Source organism: Vicugna pacos, unplaced genomic scaffold (assembly GCF_048564905.1).
Source record: "Vicugna pacos unplaced genomic scaffold, VicPac4 scaffold_115, whole genome shotgun sequence".
Lineage (NCBI taxonomy): Eukaryota > Metazoa > Chordata > Mammalia > Artiodactyla > Camelidae > Vicugna > Vicugna pacos.
In genome coordinates, this window is record NW_027328795.1 from 798,137 (window position 1) to 820,924 (window position 22,788).

The following is a 22,788-nucleotide window of genomic DNA, read 5'->3' on the forward strand; positions in this document are numbered from 1 at the left end:
GCTGACGGGAGTAAGAGGTGGCAACTGCTAGGAACAAAGAAGACAAAGACAAAAACAGATTAAAGCCGAGAAACTGAGTCCTAATACCCTCAAAGGAAAAATAATCCCGCAGTGTTTTGAGCCACTTATCCTAAGGGAAACAAAATCACGTGGATCCAAATCTCTTGAGCATATGTATATTGTGGGTGGGAGGGTATCATCAGAAAAGGGTTGAGAAGAGGCTTTTTGGTTTCCCTTAACATTTTCAGTAAGAATGGGGTGCAGAAGCAAAAACCACCCGCTACACAGTAGAAGGTGTTGTTTTGTGCGAAACTGACCAAAGTTTGGAAACCAGTCATCAGTGGTGCTGGGAAATGAAGAGGCTTCTGGATTGGGTGGGGCACTTGCTGTGACTTCCAGGTGACCTGCTGGCTGGGGTCTGTGAGGCGGGCAGTAGGTTTGCAGTGTGACCTGGGCATAATCCCTGGCTCTGAGGCTGCTGGTCTGACTAGCAGACCTGGGCAGATGCAGTCTGGGACACCTGCCATGCTGAGGGCGAGAGGAGGGATCCCCTAAGGGGGTGTCCCTGTGAAGAGTAGAAACGTCCTCCTGCAGGGGAGGAAGAGCCTCTGAGCAGCGGGCCGGATGCACAGGCAAGAGCAGCCTGAGCACGGAGATTTCGGGGACCTGGAAGTCATAAAGTGGCCCGAACAGCCTTGTTCCTGAGAAACTGGAGGGAAAAGATGCTGCAAATGCAGGCTAATTTCAGACCCTGTGGTGGGTCATGAGTGATAGGAAAGAACTGGTCAGGCAGGCACGAAAGAACCCTGTGGTTGTCCCAGTTGGGGCGTCACACCAGAGGGAGGAGCAGAGTTATAGACTTTGTCACTTTTTATCTGTGTGACTTTGAACAATAACACCCCACCGCTCTCTATATATATCTTCATCTGTAAAGTGACAGAGTGACAACTCGTGTCATCCGAAGGCTTAGTTTAGCTCTGATCCTCATTGTCCAGTCCTGTCAGTGCTGCCCTGCAAGGTTCTGCAGTGGGTGCTCTTACCCTGAGATGGGAGGGCGTAGAAGGGCATTGTAGCACCCGAGGGCAGGAAGGGGTTGCTTTAAAAGCAGACATGTAGCCTCCTGCAGCTGCAGACCTACAGGCAGTTTGGTTTATGGTCGTGGAGAGTACTTTGGAGGTCTTAGCATCGTCTTAAGACTTGTTTTCCCTTGGGATTTGCCTTTGCAGATTAATGTTGAAGATTTGGGCTTCTGGCAAAGCTGTTTTCAGAGATGGGTATATATGTAACATATAGTATAAAATGAAAGGTTTTATTTAATATTTGGGACTTTGTAGCTGTAGGGAACAGCTCTGTTGGCCTGGTTTCCACGGAGGACACTAGCAGTCGTCAGAGCGTGCGGGAGGGCAGGCAGCCTGCAGTGCTGCTGCGGGGGGTTCTCCCCAGCAGGACGCTCTGCTGAGTTGACTCTTCTCTGAGTTTGGTTGCCAGAGGAGCAGACAGCAAAGTAATGAGTTCTGGTGGGATTGTATAATGACAGGAAGAAAGAGGGAGCCGTAGTTCTTAGGGACTACTACACTCTTTTGGTTCCTGATCCAGTGTGTCCCATTACACAATTGATGAGTTGTGTCTATTCTGGGACTTGATTGAAATAAACGTGCAGCCTGAATATTAAGAGTTATGTTTTATTTGTCAGAAGGACTCGAGCCAGGATGACCGCCTCTCAGAACACTCTGAGGGACTGCTCCCAAGAGTAGGGGAGAAGCTAGGATTATATAGGAGCTTTACAACAAAGACCAGGTAGTCAGAACAATAAAACATTGCTTGTTATCTAAAGAAAGCCAGGTATCTCAAGTTCATGAATTTAATGCTTTTCAATATATGGGAGGAAGCCAACATTTGGGCTGACTGAATATATACTTTAGACAAGCACCTAGGTATCTAGGGCCAGTAATCTGTCCTTTCTTATTCTGAGTCTGCTCAGAGGGCACCGTTGTGAGTGGCTGCAGGCCTGTCTTCACTGGGGGGTGGCGGCAGCCGCTGATGACTTGTTTTCAGCATTCTTTGTTTAGTGACATGGTTGCAATATTTTCATTCAATTTGTAGTGTTTTCATTCACAGAAAATTATGGTATTACCCTGATTATGGATAATCTGGAAGCTTGGAATGGAACCGAGATGGAATTACTGCAGGTAACTTCTACTATAATAAGCCATGTGTAAACATGAACACGTAGGAAGCATACAAAAGGATTCGGTGGTGAATGGGAAGGGTTTCTGCACGTTACAGGAGAAGGCAAGGCAGAATTCTTCTTCTTTGTGGGCAGGTATGTGAGTCCAACTTTCCTTTCTGAAGTGCTTTCTGAGAACTGTTTATGGTAATGAACCAACATTGACAAACGGTGACACACATTGCATTTAAGAGCTGGCTGGCTTCAACTTGGGTATTGGACAGGTGGAATTCATAGGCAGTGGTCAGGTGGATGGGACAGAGATGGAGCCCAGGCCTGGGCCCATATTCAGGTAGAAATCGCCATTTACTCACCATAGCGCCTTGGACTTGAATGTAACCTCTCTTAAACTGATGGTGAGTCTGTGAAATGGGCATGATAATATTCGTTACTTCCTGGGCTTGTTGTAAGTTCTGAAGATTATTATAGCACACATGAAGCACTTAACACACTGGCACTAAGCAGTGTACACTTTGTTCGACCACCACGCTTGGTGTGTGTCAGAGCCTTAAAGGCAGCATGTGTCTGTTTAGGATGCACTGGTAGCCCCTTGGCTACTTTGTGAATTTGGTGATTTCCTTTAATACTTGTAACTCTGTGTGCCATGGGCAGTTATTTTTATGGACAGATGAGGAATCTCAGGGTAAAAAAGACTGTGTAATTTGCCCAAAGTCAGACCATAATTTTGTGTGCAGGGGCCTCGGTTCAGCATGGGCTCCTGGGCCTTCTGCTCTCTCCGTTCAGCACCAGAGCCAGATGTGGGCTTGGCTGTTTCCCAGCCCAGAATATCCGGCAGGCCACAAGACACACCTGGTCCTGTGCTGCTTGAGCAAAATCTCCGGAGGAGAGGCAGTTACAAAAGGGATAAACATAAAAACAGACGACAGCAAATTGTGATCAGCTCTGAGAAGGAAAGGAACACGTCTGGCCGTGCAGAGCTGGGAGCTTTCCCGTCGGGGCTGCTCTGGGGGCGCTCATCTCAGCTAAACAAGCTGTGCTGCTGCACCAAGGCAGGAAGGCAGGGCGCGTGTGGCCAGGTAGACAGGGCCTCGTTGATCGTACTCATTCCCTATTAAGTGGCAGGTGTCACAGGCACTTAACTAATAAACAGATGTTGGCCAGAATCATCACGCATTTTGCTTGGTAGTTTTATTGGCGCCAACTTTGAGAGGAGGTCATTGAAGCTGGGGAGTTTGCTGCATGCCCGTGATTACCATGGAAATACCCCCACTGGTCTTTCAACCTAGACTGGTGTGGCTGTCATGTCCCAGCCCTGTGAATGGCATCGTGCAGCTTCTCCCAAGTGGCCCAAATGACTGACATTGATATGCTTAATTCGTAGGAAATGGTATGTGGCAATAAGAGAAAAAGGTAGTAAGAAATTGGAAAACTAGAAAATAACCAATTCTTCCCCTGCTGGGGGACCGTACCCTGTGTCTCTCACCCCACTCACTGCCTGTCACCTCCTCCCTGCCGACTCCGTGTTCAGAAGCCACTCTGAGCCTTTGAAGAACATTTTGCCTCATGACACTGTTGACTAGGACCTGCGACCTCTCTGTCCCTGGTTAACTCTCCCTTCAAAGCCATTTAAATTTCTTGCAGGCTCCTCCACTCAAATGTAAGAATAGCCCCTTTAAACTTCTTGATGCAGCTCCTTAATGAAGATCTTGGGAAGGAAACCTAGCCAAAACCTGGGAGGTATTCACAGAGTGAATGTAACCTGAGCATTTTTTGACGTTCAGAATCAGAGCGGTGGGAGACACAGGAAGGCCTTTTTAAGTTAGAAAGTGGAAAGAGAAAGGACTCAGGATGTTTGAGACTGAAACATCTCGGTCCCAGCCAGCAAGGCACCTGCGTTCAGGATGGTGTGTGGGGAGTGCAGAGTTCTCAAAAAGAAAGAAGTGGTGGGATGGCAGGGAGGACATTTAGGTACTTAACTGGGGAAGGAAAAAGTTGGCTGAACAATTCATGGTTGAACAAGAGGATTGTGACATGATGTGCTTGTATTTTGGAGAGAAGGGTTTTGTGGAGCCAGGCCTAAGGAGAAATCTCTCTGACTGGGGAGTCAGCACAACAAAAAAACACAGAGAACCAGGCAGACCCCATGGCCCCTGATGGGGGAGAGGCTGCCCACCAATTGGAGACCTGGAGGCTGCTTCTGTCCCTTAGCTGGGGCCTCAGACCTCACTTCACATCCCAGTCCTGTTGATACAAGAAAAAATATGTGGGGCATGAGAAGGGCTGTGTCCCAGGCTTCCGTTGAGCCCCTGGGATGTGCCCCACCAGATTTTGTTCCTTGGCTTCATGCAGTAAAGAATTCAAGAACAAGCCAGTGTTGAGTAAAGGTAGATTTACTCAGAGAGATACATTGACAGGCATGAGAAACGTCACGAAGTACGGGGGTTTGATGCTCAGATTAAAAGTAGGCACACACTCCACAGAAATAGTGTGGGCCTTCTCCGAAGAGGTAGAGAGAGGGGTTCCTGGGATGTGGCTCTGTGTTGCTCCTTTTCTTGGGCTTCGTGGTTTCATATGCTAATAAGTAGAAGGACCAGCCTTAGGGCAAGGGGCTGGGATTCCAGGGAGTTGGCCATTTTCCACCCTTTGACCTTTTGTGGCTAGCCTTGTGACTGCCATGGTGCCTGGGGCCGTGTTATTCACCATGTTACTATTACAATGGGTGTATAATGAAGCTCAGGATCTACTAGAAGTTAAATCTCTTCATCCTGAGCCTCAAGACCTATTGGGGGTTGAATTCTTCACCATTTTGATGTTAATTGCTGTGGTCTTTCTTGAATGGCTTGCTCTGCCCCCTTCCATCCTGTCTCACTGTGATGACACAGAGAGAGCAAAGGCCGGGCCCTGCGTGTGTTCCTGCATTTAACAGCGGGAGATGTGGGGTGGGCTGAGGATGACTCTGAGTGGTGAGAAATATGTTTCAGATTTTCCCACATGAGACATGGGGACCTGCCAGCAGCCATCGCAGATTTATCTCACGGGCATTATCGCTTGTGTTGTTACGGAAACAACAGGCCAGCCAAGAAATAAGCAGCACTCAGAGGGTGGGAGTACTGAGATTTATTATGCCAGCGGGCTCAGAGGGGCTTCTGTTCCCAAGCCCTGAGCACATCCAAGACGTGCACATGAGGTTTTATAGGGTTAATTACAAGTATGGGGCTTTTAGCCAATAAGGCTCAAACAACAAAAAGCAAGGAATCAGTACACTGAAGCTTATCAATTTGGAACAGATCACGTTACTGACAATTGTTGACCTTGGATTTACGAGTTAGCTTGTTAGCCCAGTAAACTGACACTGAACTTCAGATTTACGAGTTAGCCCAGCAAAACTTAGATCAGTAAACCGACACTTATCACACTTAGATTTGTGACTTAGCTTGTTAGCCCAGCTGGGGTTTTTGTTCACAGTGTCACTCATCTTTTCTATTTTCCTTTTATTTTTAAAGTATTTAATCCAAATTTAATATCAGGATTTTTTTTGGAAAGAAATTTCTCTTTTTCTTTTCTTTGGGGCTCTTTTGGGGGGTAGGTAATTAGGTATATTTATCTGTTAGTGGAGGCCCTGGGGCTTGAACCCAGGACCCTGTGCACACTAAGCACACGCTCTACCACCTGCCCCATCATCTTTTTCTTTTTGCTTTAGCTGCCAAGAATCTTACAGCTGAATTTCTAGTCGGCCTTTAACACTTGCCCTGACTTCATGGAATCCATTTTTATGAGTTTACCTCCCCCTGGTTTCATTTAAGTATTGAATCTCCATTTTCTCTTCACTCTCAGTTTTGCCTTTTTGTTGTTATGGTTGTTAAGCTGTGTTTAAAAAATTGTTTAATTTCTCTTTTAGCAGGAGGCTGAAGTAAATAAATATGTAAACAAACATCACACTTAAATGCTTTTATATATTCTAAGCTGTTTAGTAGTTAATTAAAAACCAAATTGAATATTAAAGGGATAACATTTTTAAATTATTTTTTAATGTTTTATAAAGACATAGCTGATTTAAAATATATGTTTCAGGTGTACAATAGATGCTCCATTTATAGTTACTGTAAAACATTGTCTGTATTCCCTGTGTTGTAAGATACATCCCTCTAGAATGTTTACATTACATGTTGCAGTTTGTATAAGAAATTTGGGTAACGCAGAGTCTGGGACGTGGCTGTGGCTGACCCAGGTTCACGCAAACCCTGCCTGTCAAAGCTCAGGCCTTCACTCCTGTCTGCAGGGGAGCGAGTGGAGGCAGCTCTCATCAGCGCTGGCACCACACCCTGAGTGGCAGTGACAGCAGTGACTGTGTGTGGACGTGAAAATTGTTGTTCCAAGAGTTTTACATGCTTTTCTGCATTTAATAATTAAAGCCCTCCTGTGAGGAAGGGTTTTAAGTTTTTAATGAGTAATACACTTTATTTTGATATTGATAGACTTCAAAACTCCGGAAAATTTACAGGAGTAGTACAATAAATGCTTAGATACAGTTCACCTTAAAGGGCACTATTTGCCCTTTTGTGACGGGCTTATTTTAGCATAAATTTTCAAAGTTCATTCATATTGTAGCCTGAATCAGTACATTATTCTTTTTGTTTGATAATATCCTTTTCCTTTTTTTTCGTTTTTGGTCTATTTAAAAATATTTTCATTGAAGTCTAGTCAGTTTATAGTGTTGCGTCAGTTTCTTGTGTACAGCACAAAACTTCAGTTAAATAGGAACATACCTGCATTCATTTTCATATTCTTTTTAAACATAAGTTACTATAAGTTATTAAATATATTCTCCTGTGCTATACAGTATATACTTGCTGTTTATTGTATACATACTCAGCATCTGCAAATCTTGAACTCCCAATTTATTCATTCCACACCCTCTCCCCTCTGGTAACCATAGTTTGGTTTCTATGTCTCTGTGTCTGTTTCTGTTCTGTAGATAAGTTTATCTTTTTGTTCCTTTGTTTTTGTTTTTGTTTTTTTTTTGTTTTAGATTCCACATGTGAGCGATCTCATATGGTATTTTTCTTTCTCTTTCTGGCTTATTTCACTTAGAATGTCATTCTCCTGGTCCATTCATATTGCTGCAAATGGCATTATTTTATTATTATTTTATTGCTGAATAGTAGTCTATTGGACATATATACTACAACCTCTTTATCCAGTCGTCTGTCAGTGGACATTTAGGTTGTTTCCATGTCTTGATATTGTAAATAATGCTGCTGTGAACATTGGGGTGAAAGTGTCTTTTTGAATTACGTTTCCTTACGGATACATGCCCTGGAGTGGGATTGCTGTGTCATCTGGGCCCCCAAGGTTTTGTCTTTTGAGGAACCTCTATACAGTTTTCCACAATGGCTCCACCAAACTGCATTCCCACCACAGTGTAGGAGTGTTCCCAATTCTCCACAGCCTCTCCAGCATTTAGTGTCTATGAACTTCTGAATGATGGCTATTCTGACTGGTGAAAGGTGATACTTGTTTGCAGTTTTGATTTGCATTTCTCTGATAATGATATTGAGCATTTTTTCATGTGCCTATTGCCCATTTTTATGTCTTCATTGGAGAAATGTTTCTTTAGGTCTTCTGCCCATTTTTGGATTGAATTGTTTGTTTTTCTTTTTTATCAAGTGTAAAAGTTGTTTACATATTCTGGGAATTAAGCCCTTGTCACTTTCATTTAATGCAACTATTTTCTCCCACTCCATAGGTTGTCTTTTTGCTTTAATTTTTGTTTTCTTTTCTGTGCAAAAGCTTGTAAGTTTAATTAGAACCCACTTGTATATTTTTGCTTGTATTTCTATTGCTTGAGTAGACTGCTCTTGGAAAATATTGTTGAGATATATGTCAGATGTTTTGCCTATGTCTTCTTCTAAGAGGTTTATAGTGTCCTGTCTACAATTTTAAGTCTTTAAGCCATTTTGAATTCATTTTTTTGTATGTTGTGAGGGGGTAGTCTAACTTCATTGATTTACATGCAGCTGTGCAGTTTTCCCTGCACCATTTGCTGAAGAGGCTGTCTTTGCTCAATTGTATGTTCTCACCTCCTTTGTCAAAGATTCAATTACCAAAAGTTTGTGGGACTATTCTTGGTAATTTTGTTTATCCATTCATTGATGGATGGATATTTTTAGTGACTTTTAGCTACTCTGAATGATACTGCTATGAATATTGATGTGCAAGTTTTTGTGAGAATACATTTCCATTCTGTTGGCTGTACAGTTGGCCCACCATATCTGTAGTTTCCACTTCATGGATCCAGATGGCTGATTGCAAAGGGACTTGATCATCCTTGGATTATGGTATCCAGGGTGGGGGGTTCCTGAAACCAACCCCCCGAGGACACTGAAGGATGACTCTACATGTAGGAGTGGAATTGTTCAGCCACATAACTCTAACCTTTTGAGGAAACATCGGGCTCTTCCAAAGAAGCTGCACCATTGCCCCTTTCCAACGGCTGCATATTGAGGGTATCCATTTCTCTGCCTCCTGACTGACACTTGTTATTGTCCATGTTTTGATTATAACCATCCTAGTGAGTTTAAAATGAGATCTCATTTTGATTTTGATTTCGCTAGTGATGCTGACCATCTTTTCAGATGCTTATTGGCCAATTGTGTATCTATTTAAATCCTTGGCAAATTAAAAAATTGGGTCGATTTTCTTTGTATTGTTCAGTTGTAAGCATTTGTTTTATATCCTGGATACTAGTCTCTTATTAGATATATGCTTTGCAAGATTTTTCTCCTATTCTGCAGATTGTCATTTCACTTTAATTTTTTTAAACATTAAAACAATTTCTTTATAGGGGAGGTAATTAGATTTATTCATTTTGTTTTTCTTCCTTAGCACGCACTCTATCATTTGAGCTACCCCTTTCCCCTTTCATTTCACACTCTTGATGTTGTCCTTTGTAACAAATGATTTTAATTTGATGAAGTCCATTTTATCTATTTTGTTTTATCACTTGTGCTCTTGGTATTGTATCTAGGAAGCCATAGCCTATCCTATGACCACAAAGATTCATACTATGTCTTCTTTTAGAAAGTTCATATATTTAGTTTTTACGTTTCTGTCTGTGATCCATTTTGAATTAATATTTGTTATATAAAATACGGGGTCCAGATTCCAGATTCATTCTTTTGCCTTCAGATACCCAGGTGTCTCTGCTCCATTTGTTGGATAGACTATACTTTCAATGGAGTGTTGTTGGCACATTTCTGGAAAACTGACTGTAAATGTAAGTTTCCCCCCAGGATTTTTTATTGTGTCTCATAGATTTCTGCATCCAAACTTATGACAGAAGCATAATGACTTGAGTGCTATAGATTTGCTGTAACCTTTGAGTGAGTCCTCCAAATTTGCTCTTCTTTTTCAAGATTGTTTTGGCTGACCTGGGTCCCTTGCTTTCAATATGAATTTTGGGATCAGTTTTTCAATTTTTGCAAAGAAGTCAGCTGGAATTTTGATAGGGATTCCATTAAATATGTAGATTACTTTGGGAAGTCTTAACATTTTTAACAATATTTTCTACCATTGCATGATCATGGGATGCCTTCCATATATGAAGATATTTTAAATTTTTTTTGGTGATACTTCAAAATATTCAATGTACAAATCTTGTAAACTTTTGTTAAATGTATCTCTCATTTTATTTTTTATGCAGTTGTAAATGGAACGGCTTAGCTTCATAAGGGTGGGACTATATATATCAATTTATTTATTTCTAGGATTCCTACATAGCAAATACACTAGGTTTATATTTGCTACATTGATCTATCCACAATTCTTCCCACCCCCGTGTCATAAGAAACCAAGACCCAGCTTAAGCCATCTGAACACCTATGTGGAAGTGAGAAATGAGACCTTTGGGTGGGGTTTGTGTAGATGATACTGAGATCTTATTCAGGATGGCTTCATCTTAATTTCTTTTAAACAATCCTTTCAGAGTACATAGTCAGATACATTAGGAAAATGCTGTTTTGATGTGCAGAGGAGCTAAGACTATAATTTTCAAGTAATTTCTAGTGAGAGTGTTGTACTTGAAACATAATTTGCATCAATCTTTGAAGATTTATGTTTCAGGAGCTTTGAGAAAATAATACCTGTCTTTATTCAATAACTACAACTAAATGCTCAAGCAACATGTAAGAGTTTGAGCAAACTGCTCCCGCCCCGTAGTGCTGGTTGGTTGCAGCTGTAACTGGAGTCAGCGCTTACCTCGCGCAGTACACTTGTGCTGATCTGCTCAAAACAGTTCGTCCAACAGTTTGTCGGTAGTCTTTTAGACAAAGCCATAAAGCATTGATTTAAGGTTGCTGGAATGTAATCTATTCTTATTAATATTAAGTAAGCACATATTGAGTACTTACTGTATGTTGGGAATTGTCCCTCAGCCTCACATGAATATTACTTCTAATAAAACCTCTCATATTTCCCTGTTATTTGCACTTTACAGATAAGGAGACTGAGGATTAGGTCTTCTCTCTTTTGGGGGGAGCTCATTATCAATGATGGGAAGTTGTAAGGAAAAAGATATTGATTCATCCAGAGAAAATATTTTTCTGAGATTCAGTATTGAAGAAGGTAACCACTGAAGAGGGTGATCATTGTTTGAGTGAGACGAGCCCCGGGTTGTACGGAGTCAGCATCCCTGTCCTGGACGCTGCACGTGTAGAGCTGCGTGGTGGGTGAGGCGGCGCGGCCGCGCAGGGAAAGCGGATGCCGGGCCGTTGGGCTGTGCTCAGGCCCGGTGGGGCTTTCTCCTAAGAGCAGTGGACCGTCATTGACAGATTTTAAGTAGGCTAGTGCGATGCTCTCGTAGATCACTTTTGTCTTGTAGAATGCTTAGAAACATTTAGAAGGCTCGGCAGGAGGTGATGTGATGAGTCAGAGTAGGGTGGCTGCGAGGTGTAGCAGTGTTCAATTTTCAAGTGATTTTCAGTCCCAGGTTTGTGGCTCAGTAGCCGTGTCACTTTGGATGACACACCCAAGGAAGTGAAACAATTTATCTAATCAATAGAAGCAGTGATGTACCGAACTCCCAGGACTGCTGTGTAGATCCAGTGAGATAACGTGTGCACAGTGTGCAGCATGGTCCCCAGCACAGAGTCAGTGCTGAGGGAGTGCCAGTGAGTACCTTGTAGGACAGGTGTGGGTGGTGGATCTCGTTGACTGAGGAAATTTGTCCCTGAAGGAGGGGTCTTGTCACATCTGTGAGTGATTGGCCTGAGCTGGGAGAGGCAGGGAGACCTTGCCCCCGACCAAGGGCCCTGGGCAGGATGACTATGGGAGGAACACCGTGAAGTTAGCTCTTTGCAGGTGGAGTTGGAGGTGCCCTTGAGACATCTAAGTGCAGTGTCACAATCACAGAAGTGGTCTGGTCCCGGGCTGTGCATTTTCCTGCTGAGATATTGATCTCTGAACGCGAAGACATACTTTACAGGACAAGTGAATAGTAGTATCATCTCTCATCAAAGCTCACATCTCTTTATTCATCACTCACTTTGCTAATTGGGTACTTACAGAACACACTTCACTGTCCTCCCCTGGGCTCAGGCTCCACAGAAAAGAGCTGGTGAGTCTCCCTCTTTTCCAGAAGAAGACACACTTAGCTGGTAGACTTCTATACCTCGCCAGCCTTAGAATTTTAGGTTGTTGATTTAATTCTATTTTCTGTTGGTCATCTCCTGACAGGAGAGACGTTTTACCTCATGGTCAGGTTTCAATTAGCTGTTACTGAGAATTGCTGGTCTGATCCATAGTGTATTTATTCTATTAACTTTGTAGAGTACTTATCATTTTTCTGTCTTTGCTCTTTAATTTTGTTTGCCCCTTCAATTTTCTATCTTATTTGGGACCTTATTTTATTTTTTAATTAAAAAATGTCTATTAGCAGTTAACAAAACAAAAGCAAAGAAAAAATGCACATGATAGCTAAATTTAGAAAATATCTTGTGTGTTTTCTGTCTCAGCAATGGAGGGTTCTAGAAACTCGTGAAAAGCTTCATTACATAAGTTCCTTTAAATTCTGATTAAGAAATAAAACCTTCCTTCCTCATCTTTCAAGCTGCACAGCTAATTGTCAAGAAAGTGAGGGGAAATTCTCAGAAGCCAAGACAAACCAGAAAGCAGGGATTCTGGGAGATACGTGAGCCTTAGAAGCCCTGGGGTGCCGGTTGGCTCCTGAACTGAGTTTCAGTTGCCCTGGCAGGAGGGCAGGAGGTGAGCCTGTGGCCTCTCACACTGGGAGTTGGATGGCTGTTCTTATATAAGGCCAAGCATATCCTGAGAATCCTGCTTTATAAAAGGTTGAATTAGAAAGAAAAGAATAAAAGCATTCCTCAAGGCAAGGAAGTAAGGAAAGTAAAATTTTTTGGAAGCGGGAAAAAATAACATATCCAAAGTAAGGATTTAGTTTAAAGCTGTTCTGGCATGAGAGTGACCACAAACCCATGGCAGAAAATCACAGCTCCTCCCGGAAAGAGAAGGTGTGTTTTGAATGAATCAGTGGACAGCCATTCTGAAAAAGGCCTCCAGAGTCTTCTGGATCAAGATACTGGACTCAAACACCTCCCTTCCATGGTCTCATTTAAATAACCAGAAAGGTTTTAAAGGAAAGAAGCCATAATCATAGTTCTATTTATTGACATTACTTTATGCTAGGAATTCAAAGGTGACTATGGAGTTGTCTCCTCTTTTATGGACCTTACTTTCTATTTGACATAGTTGGGGAACTTGGTGGAGGGTGGTGTTAGTATGTTGCAATTAACCAGGAGAGGAGTTTAAGAAAGCAGTGAAGGGTTGGTGACATTTTTCGCTGAGGACAGTCCTGTTCAGTTGGCTTGTAATTACAGGCTCGTTGAGTTGTCACTGGAGGGAATTAATCTTAAGGAATTTGGACTTAACTCAGGCCTCTTCAGAATGGACAAGTGAACCTGGAGAAAGACAGTCAAATCTGTGCAGACATTGAAGTTCACTTCAACATGTGGTATCCATGAGCCAAAGATAGGACTAGTAGGCAGCACTTCTTGAGGACAGAGGAGTGGTTTTTAAGGTTCTTCAAGAATGAATCCCAAGGTACCGGGATGGCCAGTTGTCAAACTGTGACTTTGCTCTTTGGACGGTGTATCCACCAAGGGTATTGGCCGTTTATAAGTTTCCATTTCTCCTTAATACATGTCAGGTTATGAGGACGTGGGCATAAACGTTTCACACCTTGTCAAGGTGACTTTGGGTACCTGCCTAGAATCATGGGCACAGTTGCGGCTGCGTCATACATCTTGCCGCACATCCCGCTCCCCGGCTCCGTGATCACGGCAGAGTGGTTCCTTATTGAGCTGTCCATCTCCTCTGTGACATCGTAACCAAACAAAAGATTGGAGAGTATTAGCTTGGTTTTTTTCTTTTCTAACATTCCCTTCAAATTATGATGACTGATAGTGGACCCAGTTACGTTTGCAGATGATTTACAAGTAGGGCTGTCAGTACAAACCTTGTAATCCCCGCTGTGTGATCTAGAGAAGAAAGTTACACTCTTTCCAAATTGTTTTGATGCACTTATGTGGGAAAATGATGTATGTTTGAATATGTATTTCCTCTCTTAATCATCATGGCTAGAGATGAATATTTGTAGACATGGAATGAGTACTCTGTATTTGAACTGTATGGTCCCCTAAATTCTCCCCAGCTTTTTAAAGTCATCACTGGAGTGCTACCTCCAGAGTGCCACAAAGCATCCAACACTGCCTGCTCTTCGGACACTGTAAGTTTCCAAGTTGGAGAAGGCTGCTGGCTGGTGAGGCATTCTCTCGCACATCTCTGGTTGGGTGATGTGAGCTGAGAACACAAGAATTGGCAGACAGTAACTAACCACGATCACGTCCATTTCTGGAACACTCATGGAGGATTTTACACCTATGCTAGTGGAATACGTTATTTCATTTAGTTTTCCCAAAAATCATAATTAGATTTTATCACCTGTATTAAAAAGGAAACTGTCAAAGCGAGTGACGTGCAGACTTTGGACTGGAACACGGGTCTTTCTGATCCCTGTCTCTGTTCCCTCCCCGGCCTATCCTTGCAAATGACCAGGAGACTCTTCCTCAGTCTTGAGTTTCCCTCTGATGTTACCGCTCTCTTTGTTTCTAAGAGAGGAAAACAAGTCTAAACTTACTTTCCAGTTGGAAATGGAATGGAGAGTTAACGTTGGAAGCCGGGAGAATCTGTCCTGTGATGAAGTGGTCTCCGAGCCACTTCCACTGGGATGTCACATCACTGTCTGGGCCCCTTGCTCAGCCTGTGCACAGGTGACAGCGCAGTTGTGCCGAGCAGTCCTCCCGGACAGGGCAGTGGGTTGGAAATGAGTTTGGGGATTTGGTTTCATTACACAAGTTCCTGAGGGCCTTGACCTGGCACTTCGAGTGGGAGCATTCCCTGTCCCACAGACTGTGCTCTGGGCCCGTGCAGACCTGACGTGGCCTCAGCCTGAGTCTCAGGGCCCGTGGTGATGAGGGGCATTTTAGCCCAGGGTCTGCCGGAGGCTCTGAGACTACTGGGCTGTGGGACTTTGTCCAGGATGATAATAATTCCTCCCCGAGTTTCAGATTTCCTTGCCTGTGAGCCGGGGTAGTAGCTGTTTCTGAGATGATTGTAATGATTCAGTAATGGGCGCAGCGTGTGCTGACAGGTAGCTGGGTGCTTTAGGAGCAGAAGTCGCAGTCACTCTGTCAGCCTCTCCCTGTGCGCTCTGTGCTTTGAGAAGTTGTGTGTTTGGTGAAAGTCCCGCCCAGACCCTAGGGTCTAGATGAACTGTTGTTCCTTTACTTTCCCTTCCTTTTCCTCTTTCCCTTCTCTGTGTCCCATGTTTAGGTAGCAGATTCCTCTATTTCAGGGAATACGGGCTTTTCTAGTAAAGGGACAGGTGGAATGCGGAGAGGTGGGGCCCAGAGGGGGTCTGGAGTGTCTGCACAGTGCTGCTTCCCTGCGTTTCTGCATCCGGTCCCATCAGTGCACTAAGTCAGCCTTCCTCTTCCTTCCTGTGTCATCGGGTCTCTGTTTTAAGGGAAAACCATTTTTATGGGTCTTTTTTCACTTACGTGTTTCATTCAGATGCTTGTTGCTTTTCTCCCTGTGCTTCAGCGTTCTGAGGAGAAAATTCAGCCGTGCAGCATCCTCTCCGAGCTCTATGAGTTGATCGGCTTCCACTGCAAGTCCACCTTCTTCAAGCGGGTGGCCCCCGTGCGGCACGCGGCCCCCGGCATCCCGGAGCCTGGCGGGAAGGCCTGCTCCCGACTCCTCCTGCAGACGCTTCCTGGCTACAGTCTGTCACTGGACTTGCAGGACTTCAGCAAATGTGTTGGAACTAAAACATTGCTTCAGCCCCATTAACCATGCCTGGTTTGGGCCCTGCTGTCCTGCCTCATCAGGGTGAATCTTGATTCATTTAGAACAGGGCTCAGCAGACTTTTCCTTTCAAGGGCTTGGGGGTAAATATTTCAGGGTCTGAAAACCTCCTGATCTCTGGTGCAGCTGCTCAGCTCTACTGTTTAGATGCCAGAACAGCCAGATAGTCCACACACACATAGAGCTTTATTAACAGCGGTGGCTGGGGCTGGATTGGGTGTATGAACTGCAGTTTGCCCCCACAGCCTCCTCAATATTGACACCTGCACCAGAGTGTACATTTGTGACAATGGGTGAACCTACACTGACATGTCATCATCACCCATAGCCCATAGTTGACACTAGGATTTACACATTGTGTTGTGCACTCTGTGGGTTTGGACAGATGTACAATGACATGTATCCACCATCACAGCATCATACAGAGTCGTCTGTCTTAGTGACCTTAAAATGCTCCGTGCTGCACCTCATTCATTGCTCTTTCCCCTCTAGCCTCTGGCAGCCACTGATCTTTCAGTCTCTGTGTTTTTCCCTTTCCCAGAACACCATACAGTTGGAATCAGACAGTTGCTGAAACTTCCCAGATTGGCTTCTTTCACTTGGTAATATGCATTTAAGGTTCCTCCATGTCTTTCCATTCCTTGATAACTCATTTCATTTTAGCACCAAATAATAGTCCATTTTCTGGCGGGACCACAGTTTATTTATCCATTCACCTACTGAAGAAGAGCTTAGTTGCTTCTGAATCCTGTTGAGTATGAATAAAGCTGCTATTAACATCTGTATGCAGATTTGTGTGTGAACATAAGTTTCCATTTCATCGAGTAAACACCAAGGAGCACAGTTGCCGGATCATATGTTAGAATTACGTCTAGCTCTGTAAAAAATTGCCAGACCGTCTTCCAAAGTACCTGGGATATTTTTCATTCCCACCAACAATGCATTATAATTTCTGGTGCTCCACATCCTCACCAGCATTCGGTGCTGTCAGTGTTCTGAATTTTGGCAGTTCTGACAGGTGTGCAGTGGTATCTCGCTGTTTCAGTCTGCATCCCCTTGATGACAGGTGCTGTGGAGCATCTTTCCAAAGGCTTCTTTGGCATCCAGATTTCTTCTTTGATGAGGTGTGTGTTCAGGCATTTTGCTCATTTTTTAATCAGGTTATTCATCCTTCTTGTTGAGTGTAAAGAAATTTTGGTATATTCTGGATTTCAGCCCTTTATCAGTGTGTCCCTGCCCTTCACCTTCAGTGCCAGAGTTGTCCTTTGGGTCTCAGTGGAGTGTCAGATCTTCAAAGAGATTCCCTGTCTTCCCTCAGCCTAAATACTGTCCTTGTATTTTTCACTTTCATTGACTCATTTTGTTCTTTTTAAATAGCATTTCCCATAATTTGTTAGTATATTAAAGAGAAAAGGGCAATGATTGAACACCGCCTGCCCCACCAGGCTGTGTGCCCTGTGAGAGCAGAGGCCCTGTCCCCACTCACCGTTTCCCATGACAGCACATGGCACATGTCCATGTAAAAGTGTGTAACGTGGGGCCAAACCTGATGAGCAGCTATGACGACATGTGTTGTCTACCATTTATTGAGTAGACTTTGTTTCTGATCTTAATTATTAAATCATATGAATGAAACTTGGTTGTTTTGAAAAATAAAACAACAAAGCACACCTCAATGTGATTGGTAATTTCTACTTAGATTTCTGACCCAGGAGGGGATGTTCACCATCATTTTGTGGAGGAGGTTGGGAAGGTAAAGTAAGAGAGTGAGATCAAATAAAGTAAAAATGATAAGAGTCAGTTGGCTTTATTTTCACTGAAATAAAAGTTATTTTAAACTCTATCTCAGCAGTTGTTCTGTTGTTTTAAACATTTCTCACAGAATTAAATGGAAGCCCACTAAACCCTGAAAGGGAAACTGTGTGCTCAGGTCCTGAAAATAGTTTATGTCTATTTCTTGAGATACAAATTTCCCTGCTGGTTACAGAAATTCGAGGCGGGAACACAACAGTGCACTGCAGGTGTCTGCCGGCTTCACGGGCTGCTCAGTGTCAATTTCATTTTCTTGGGTTGCAGTTTAGGACGGATTTCCATGAGAAATATTGCTCAGCCTTTTCCTGAATGAAGGATTGAATTTTCCACAGGAAATATTATGAAAGAGAGTGACAAGGCACAAGGGTTTCCCATAAAGGAATAGTTGATGTAATAAACTCTCACTATGGTGAATATTTTTAATAAAAGCCAGTTGAAAATTATATCACTAGGTCAAATGGCACAAATCAGTCTGAAGAAAAAAGATTCAAATTTTATAGAAGAAGTGGTTTGAATCAAGTAGAAATTATGATTTCTACACTATTTGTTGTAAGAACTTATACACAGTCTTATCATAATTGCCGGTGGTAGGAAGTGGATCATTATGTAATTATTAAAAACAAATCCACAAGGTGCTATTTGCCCCATTCGTGATGCGGCAGTACTGTGGTTAGTTAAGTTGGGACATTTAGGAAACTTAGCTAGGTTTTCCGGACATTGATTTCACTCACTTTATCTTTACTACAATCTCTTCGTTTGTGTAGGCATATGGTCCATACATATATATGGAGAGGAACAAACTCCAACTCGGTTTTACAGTGAAAACGGCAGGCACTTCAAACCGGCACTAGGAAACAGACTGAGAAACCAGAGTAAGGGTTTCTCCTGCAACCCGTTCCCTTGGTGCTGGATGAACGAACGTCTCTCCACATGCTCAGTTCTGAGAGATAAGTGTGTGTGAAAGCCGTCCTTCACCTAGCTTGAAGGGAACACAAAGTTTCTTTTCAGTTGCCAACTCCACTCCATACATATATATGGGGAGGTACAAGCTCCAACTCGGTTTTACAGTGAAAACGGCAGGCACTTCAAACCGGCACTAGGAAACAGACTGAGAAACCAGAGTAAGGGTTTCTCCTGCAACCCGTTCCCTTGGTGCTGGATGAACGAACGTCTCTCCACATGCTCAGTTCTGAGGGATAAGTGTGTGTGAAAGCCGTCCTTCACCTAGCTTGAAGGGAACACAAAGTTTCTTTTCAGTTGCCAACTCCACTCCATACATATATATGGGGAGGTACAAGCTCCAACTCGGTTTTACAGTGAAAACGGCAGGCACTTCAAACCGGCACTAGGAAACAGACTGAGAAACCAGAGTAAGGGTTTCTCCTGCAACCCGTTCCCTTGGTGCTGGATGAACGAACGTCTCTCCACATGTTCAGTTTTGAGAGATAAGTGTGTGTGAAAGCCGTCCTTCACCTAGCTTGAAGGGAACACAAAGTTTCTTTTCAGTTGCCAACTCCACTCCATACATATATATGGGGAGGTACAAGCTCCAACTCGGCTTTACAGTGAAAACGGCAGGCACTTCAAACCGGCACTAGGAAACAGACTGAGAAACCAGAGTAAGGGTTTCTCCTGCAACCCGTTCCCTTGGTGCTGGATGAACGAACGTCTCTCCACATGTTCAGTTCTGAGAGATAAGTGTGTGTGAAAGCCGTCCTTCACCTAGCTTGAAGGGAACACAAAGTTTCTTTTCAGTTGCCAACTCCACTCCATACATATATATGGGGAGGTACAAGCTCCAACTCGGTTTTACAGTGAAAACGGCAGGCACTTCAAACCGGCACTAGGAAACAGACTGAGAAACCAGAGTAAGGGTTTCTCCTGCAACCCGTTCCCTTGGTGCTGGATGAACGAACGTCTCTCCACATGCTCAGTTCTGAGGGATAAGTGTGTGTGAAAGCCGTTCTTCACCTAGCTTGAAGGGAACACAAAGTTTCTTTTCAGTTGCCAACTCCACTCCATACATATATATGGGGAGGTACAAGCTCCACCTCGGTTTTAAAGTGAAAACGGCAGGCACTTCAAACCGGCACTAGGAAACAGACTGAGAAACCAGAGTAAGGGTTTCTCCTGCAACCCGTTCCCTTGGTGCTGGATGAACGAACGTCTCTCCACATGCTCAGTTCTGAGAGATAAGTGTGTGTGAAAGCCGTCCTTCACCTAGCTTGAAGGGAACACAAAGTTTCTTTTCAGTTGCCAACTCCACTCCATACATATATATGAGGAGGTACAAGCTCCAACTCGGTTTTACAGTGAAAACGGCAGGCACTTCAAACCGGCACTAGGAAACAGACTGAGAAACCAGAGTAAGGGTTTCTCCTGCAACGCGTTCCCTTGGTGCTGGATGAACGAACGTCTCTCCACATGCTCAGTTCTGAGAGATAAGTGTGTGTGAAAGCCGTCCTTCACCTAGCTTGAAGGGAACACAAAGTTTCTTTTCAGTTGCCAACTCCACTCCATACATATATATGGGGAGGTACAAGCTCCAACTCGGTTTTACAGTGAAAACGGCAGGCACTTCAAACCGGCACTAGGAAACAGACTGAGAAACCAGAGTAAGGGTTTCTCCTGCAACCCGTTCCCTTGGTGCTGGATGAACGAACGTCTCTCCACATGCTCAGTTCTGAGAGATAAGTGTGTGTGAAAGCCGTCCTTCACCTAGCTTGAAGGGAACACAAAGTTTCTTTTCAGTTGCCAACTCCACTCCATACATATATATGGGGAGGTACAAGCTCCAACTCGGTTTTAAAGTGAAAACGGCAGGCACTTCAAACCGGCACTAGGAAACAGACTGAGAAACCAGAGTAAGGGTTTCTCCTGCAACCCGTTCCCTTGGTGCTGGATGAACGAACGTCTCTCCACATGCTCAGTTCTGAGAGATAAGTGTGTGTGAAAGCCGTCCTTCACCTAGCTTGAAGGGAACACAAAGTTTCTTTTCAGTTGCCAACTCCACTCCATACATATATATGGGGAGGTACAAGCTCCAACTCGGTTTTACAGTGAAAACGGCAGGCATTTCAAACCGGCACTAGGAAACAGACTGAGAAACCAGAGTAAGGGTTTCTCCTGCAACCCGTTCCCTTGGTGCTGGATGAACGAACGTCTCTCCACATGCTCAGTTCTGAGAGATAAGTGTGTGTGAAAGCCGTGCTTCACCTAGCTTGAAGGGAACACAAAGTTTCTTTTCAGTTGCCAACTCCACTCCATACATATATATGGGGAGGTACAAGCTCCAACTCGGTTTTACAGTGAAAACGGCAGGCACTTCAAACCGGCACTAGGAAACAGACTGAGAAACCAGAGTAAGGGTTTCTCCTGCAACCCGTTCCCTTGGTGCTGGATGAACGAACGTCTCTCCACATGCTCAGTTCTGAGAGATAAGTGTGTGTGAAAGCCGTCCTTCACCTAGCTTGAAGGGAACACAAAGTTTCTTTTCAGTTGCCAACTCCACTCCATACATATATATGGGGAGGTACAAGCTCCAACTCGGTTTTACAGTGAAAACGGCAGGCACTTCAAACCGGCACTAGGAAACAGACTGAGAAACCAGAGTAAGGGTTTCTCCTGCAACCCGTTCCCTTGGTGCTGGATGAACGAACGTCTCTCCACATGCTCAGTTCTGAGAGATAAGTGTGTGTGAAAGCCGTCCTTCACCTAGCTTGAAGGGAACACAAAGTTTCTTTTCAGTTGCCAACTCCACTCCATACATATATATGGGGAGGTACAAGCTCCACCTCGGTTTTAAAGTGAAAACGGCAGGCACTTCAAACCGGCACTAGGAAACAGACTGAGAAACCAGAGTAAGGGTTTCTCCTGCAACCCGTTCCCTTGGTGCTGGATGAACGAACGTCTCTCCACATGCTCAGTTCTGAGAGATAAGTGTGTGTGAAAGCCGTCCTTCACCTAGCTTGAAGGGAACACAAAGTTTCTTTTCAGTTGCCAACTCCACTCCATACATATATATGGGGAGGTACAAGCTCCAACTCGGTTTTACAGTGAAAACGGCAGGCACTTCAAACCGGCACTAGGAAACAGACTCAGAAAGCAGAGTAAGGGTTTCTCCTGCAACCCGTTCCCTTGGTGCTGGATGAACGAACGTCTCTCCACATGCTCAGTTCTGAGAGATAAGTGTGTGTGAAAGCCGTCCTTCACCTAGCTTGAAGGGAACACAAAGTTTCTTTTCAGTTCCCAACTCCACTCCATACATATATATGGGGAGGTACAAGCTCCAACTCGGTTTTACAGTGAAAACGGCAGGCACTTCAAACCGGCACTAGGAAACAGACTGAGAAACCAGAGTAAGGGTTTCTCCTGCAACCCGTTCCCTTGGTGCTGGATGAACGAACGTCTCTCCACATGCTCAGTTCTGAGAGATAAGTGTGTGTGAAAGCCGTCCTTCACCTAGCTTGAAGGGAACACAAAGTTTCTTTTCAGTTGCCAACTCCACTCCATACATATATATGGGGAGGTACAAGCTCCAACTCGGTTTTAAAGTGAAAACGGCAGGCACTTCAAACCGGCACTAGGAAACAGACTGAGAAACCAGAGTAAGGGTTTCTCCTGCAACCCGTTCCCTTGGTGCTGGATGAACGAACGTCTCTCCACATGCTCAGTTCTGAGAGATAAGTGTGTGTGAAAGCCGTCCTTCACCTAGCTTGAAGGGAACACAAAGTTTCTTTTCAGTTGCCAACTCCACTCCATACATATATATGGGGAGGTACAAGCTCCAACTCGGTTTTACAGTGAAAACGGCAGGCACTTCAAACCGGCACTAGGAAACAGACTGAGAAACCAGAGTAAGGGTTTCTCCTGCAACCCGTTCCCTTGGTGCTGGATGAACGAACGTCTCTCCACATGCTCAGTTCTGAGAGATAAGTGTGTGTGAAAGCCGTCCTTCACCTAGCTTGAAGGGAACACAAAGTTTCTTTTCAGTTGCCAACTCCACTCCATACATATATATGGGGAGGTCCAAGCTCCAACTCGGTTTTACAGTGAAAACGGCAGGCACTTCAAACCGGCACTAGGAAACAGACTGAGAAACCAGAGTAAGGGTTTCTCCTGCAACCCGTTCCCTTGGTGCTGGATGAACGAACGTCTCTCCACATGCTCAGTTCTGAGAGATAAGTGTGTGTGAAAGCCGTCCTTCACCTAGCTTGAAGGGAACACAAAGTTTCTTTTCAGTTGCCAACTCCACTCCATACATATATATGGGGAGGTACAAGCTCCAACTCGGTTTTACAGTGAAAACGGCAGGCACTTCAAACCGGCACTAGGAAACAGACTGAGAA

The 22,788-nt window shown here is 44.1% G+C and overlaps 1 protein-coding gene across 4 annotated transcripts in view; it reads left to right on the plus strand.

Annotated features, from left to right (window-relative positions):
• The window catches only part of LOC140694977 (trafficking protein particle complex subunit 9-like), a 78,118-nt gene extending 62,229 nt beyond the window's left edge, over positions 1 to 15,889 (plus strand). For 2 of the 4 annotated variants that reach the window (XR_012070633.1, XR_012070627.1), the window contains exon 3: positions 15,365 to 15,486. Coding sequence is in view for 1 of the 4 variants with exons in the window: in XM_072957973.1 (XP_072814074.1) it covers positions 15,365 to 15,613 (249 nt within the window). In the remaining 3 variants the exon portion in view is untranslated. Of the gene's footprint in view, positions 1 to 2,103; positions 2,190 to 15,364 lie in introns of all 4 variants that reach the window. The other 2 variants (XR_012070629.1, XM_072957973.1) reach the window with 2 other exon arrangements.
• Positions 15,890 to 22,788: the final 6,899 nt, after the last annotated feature.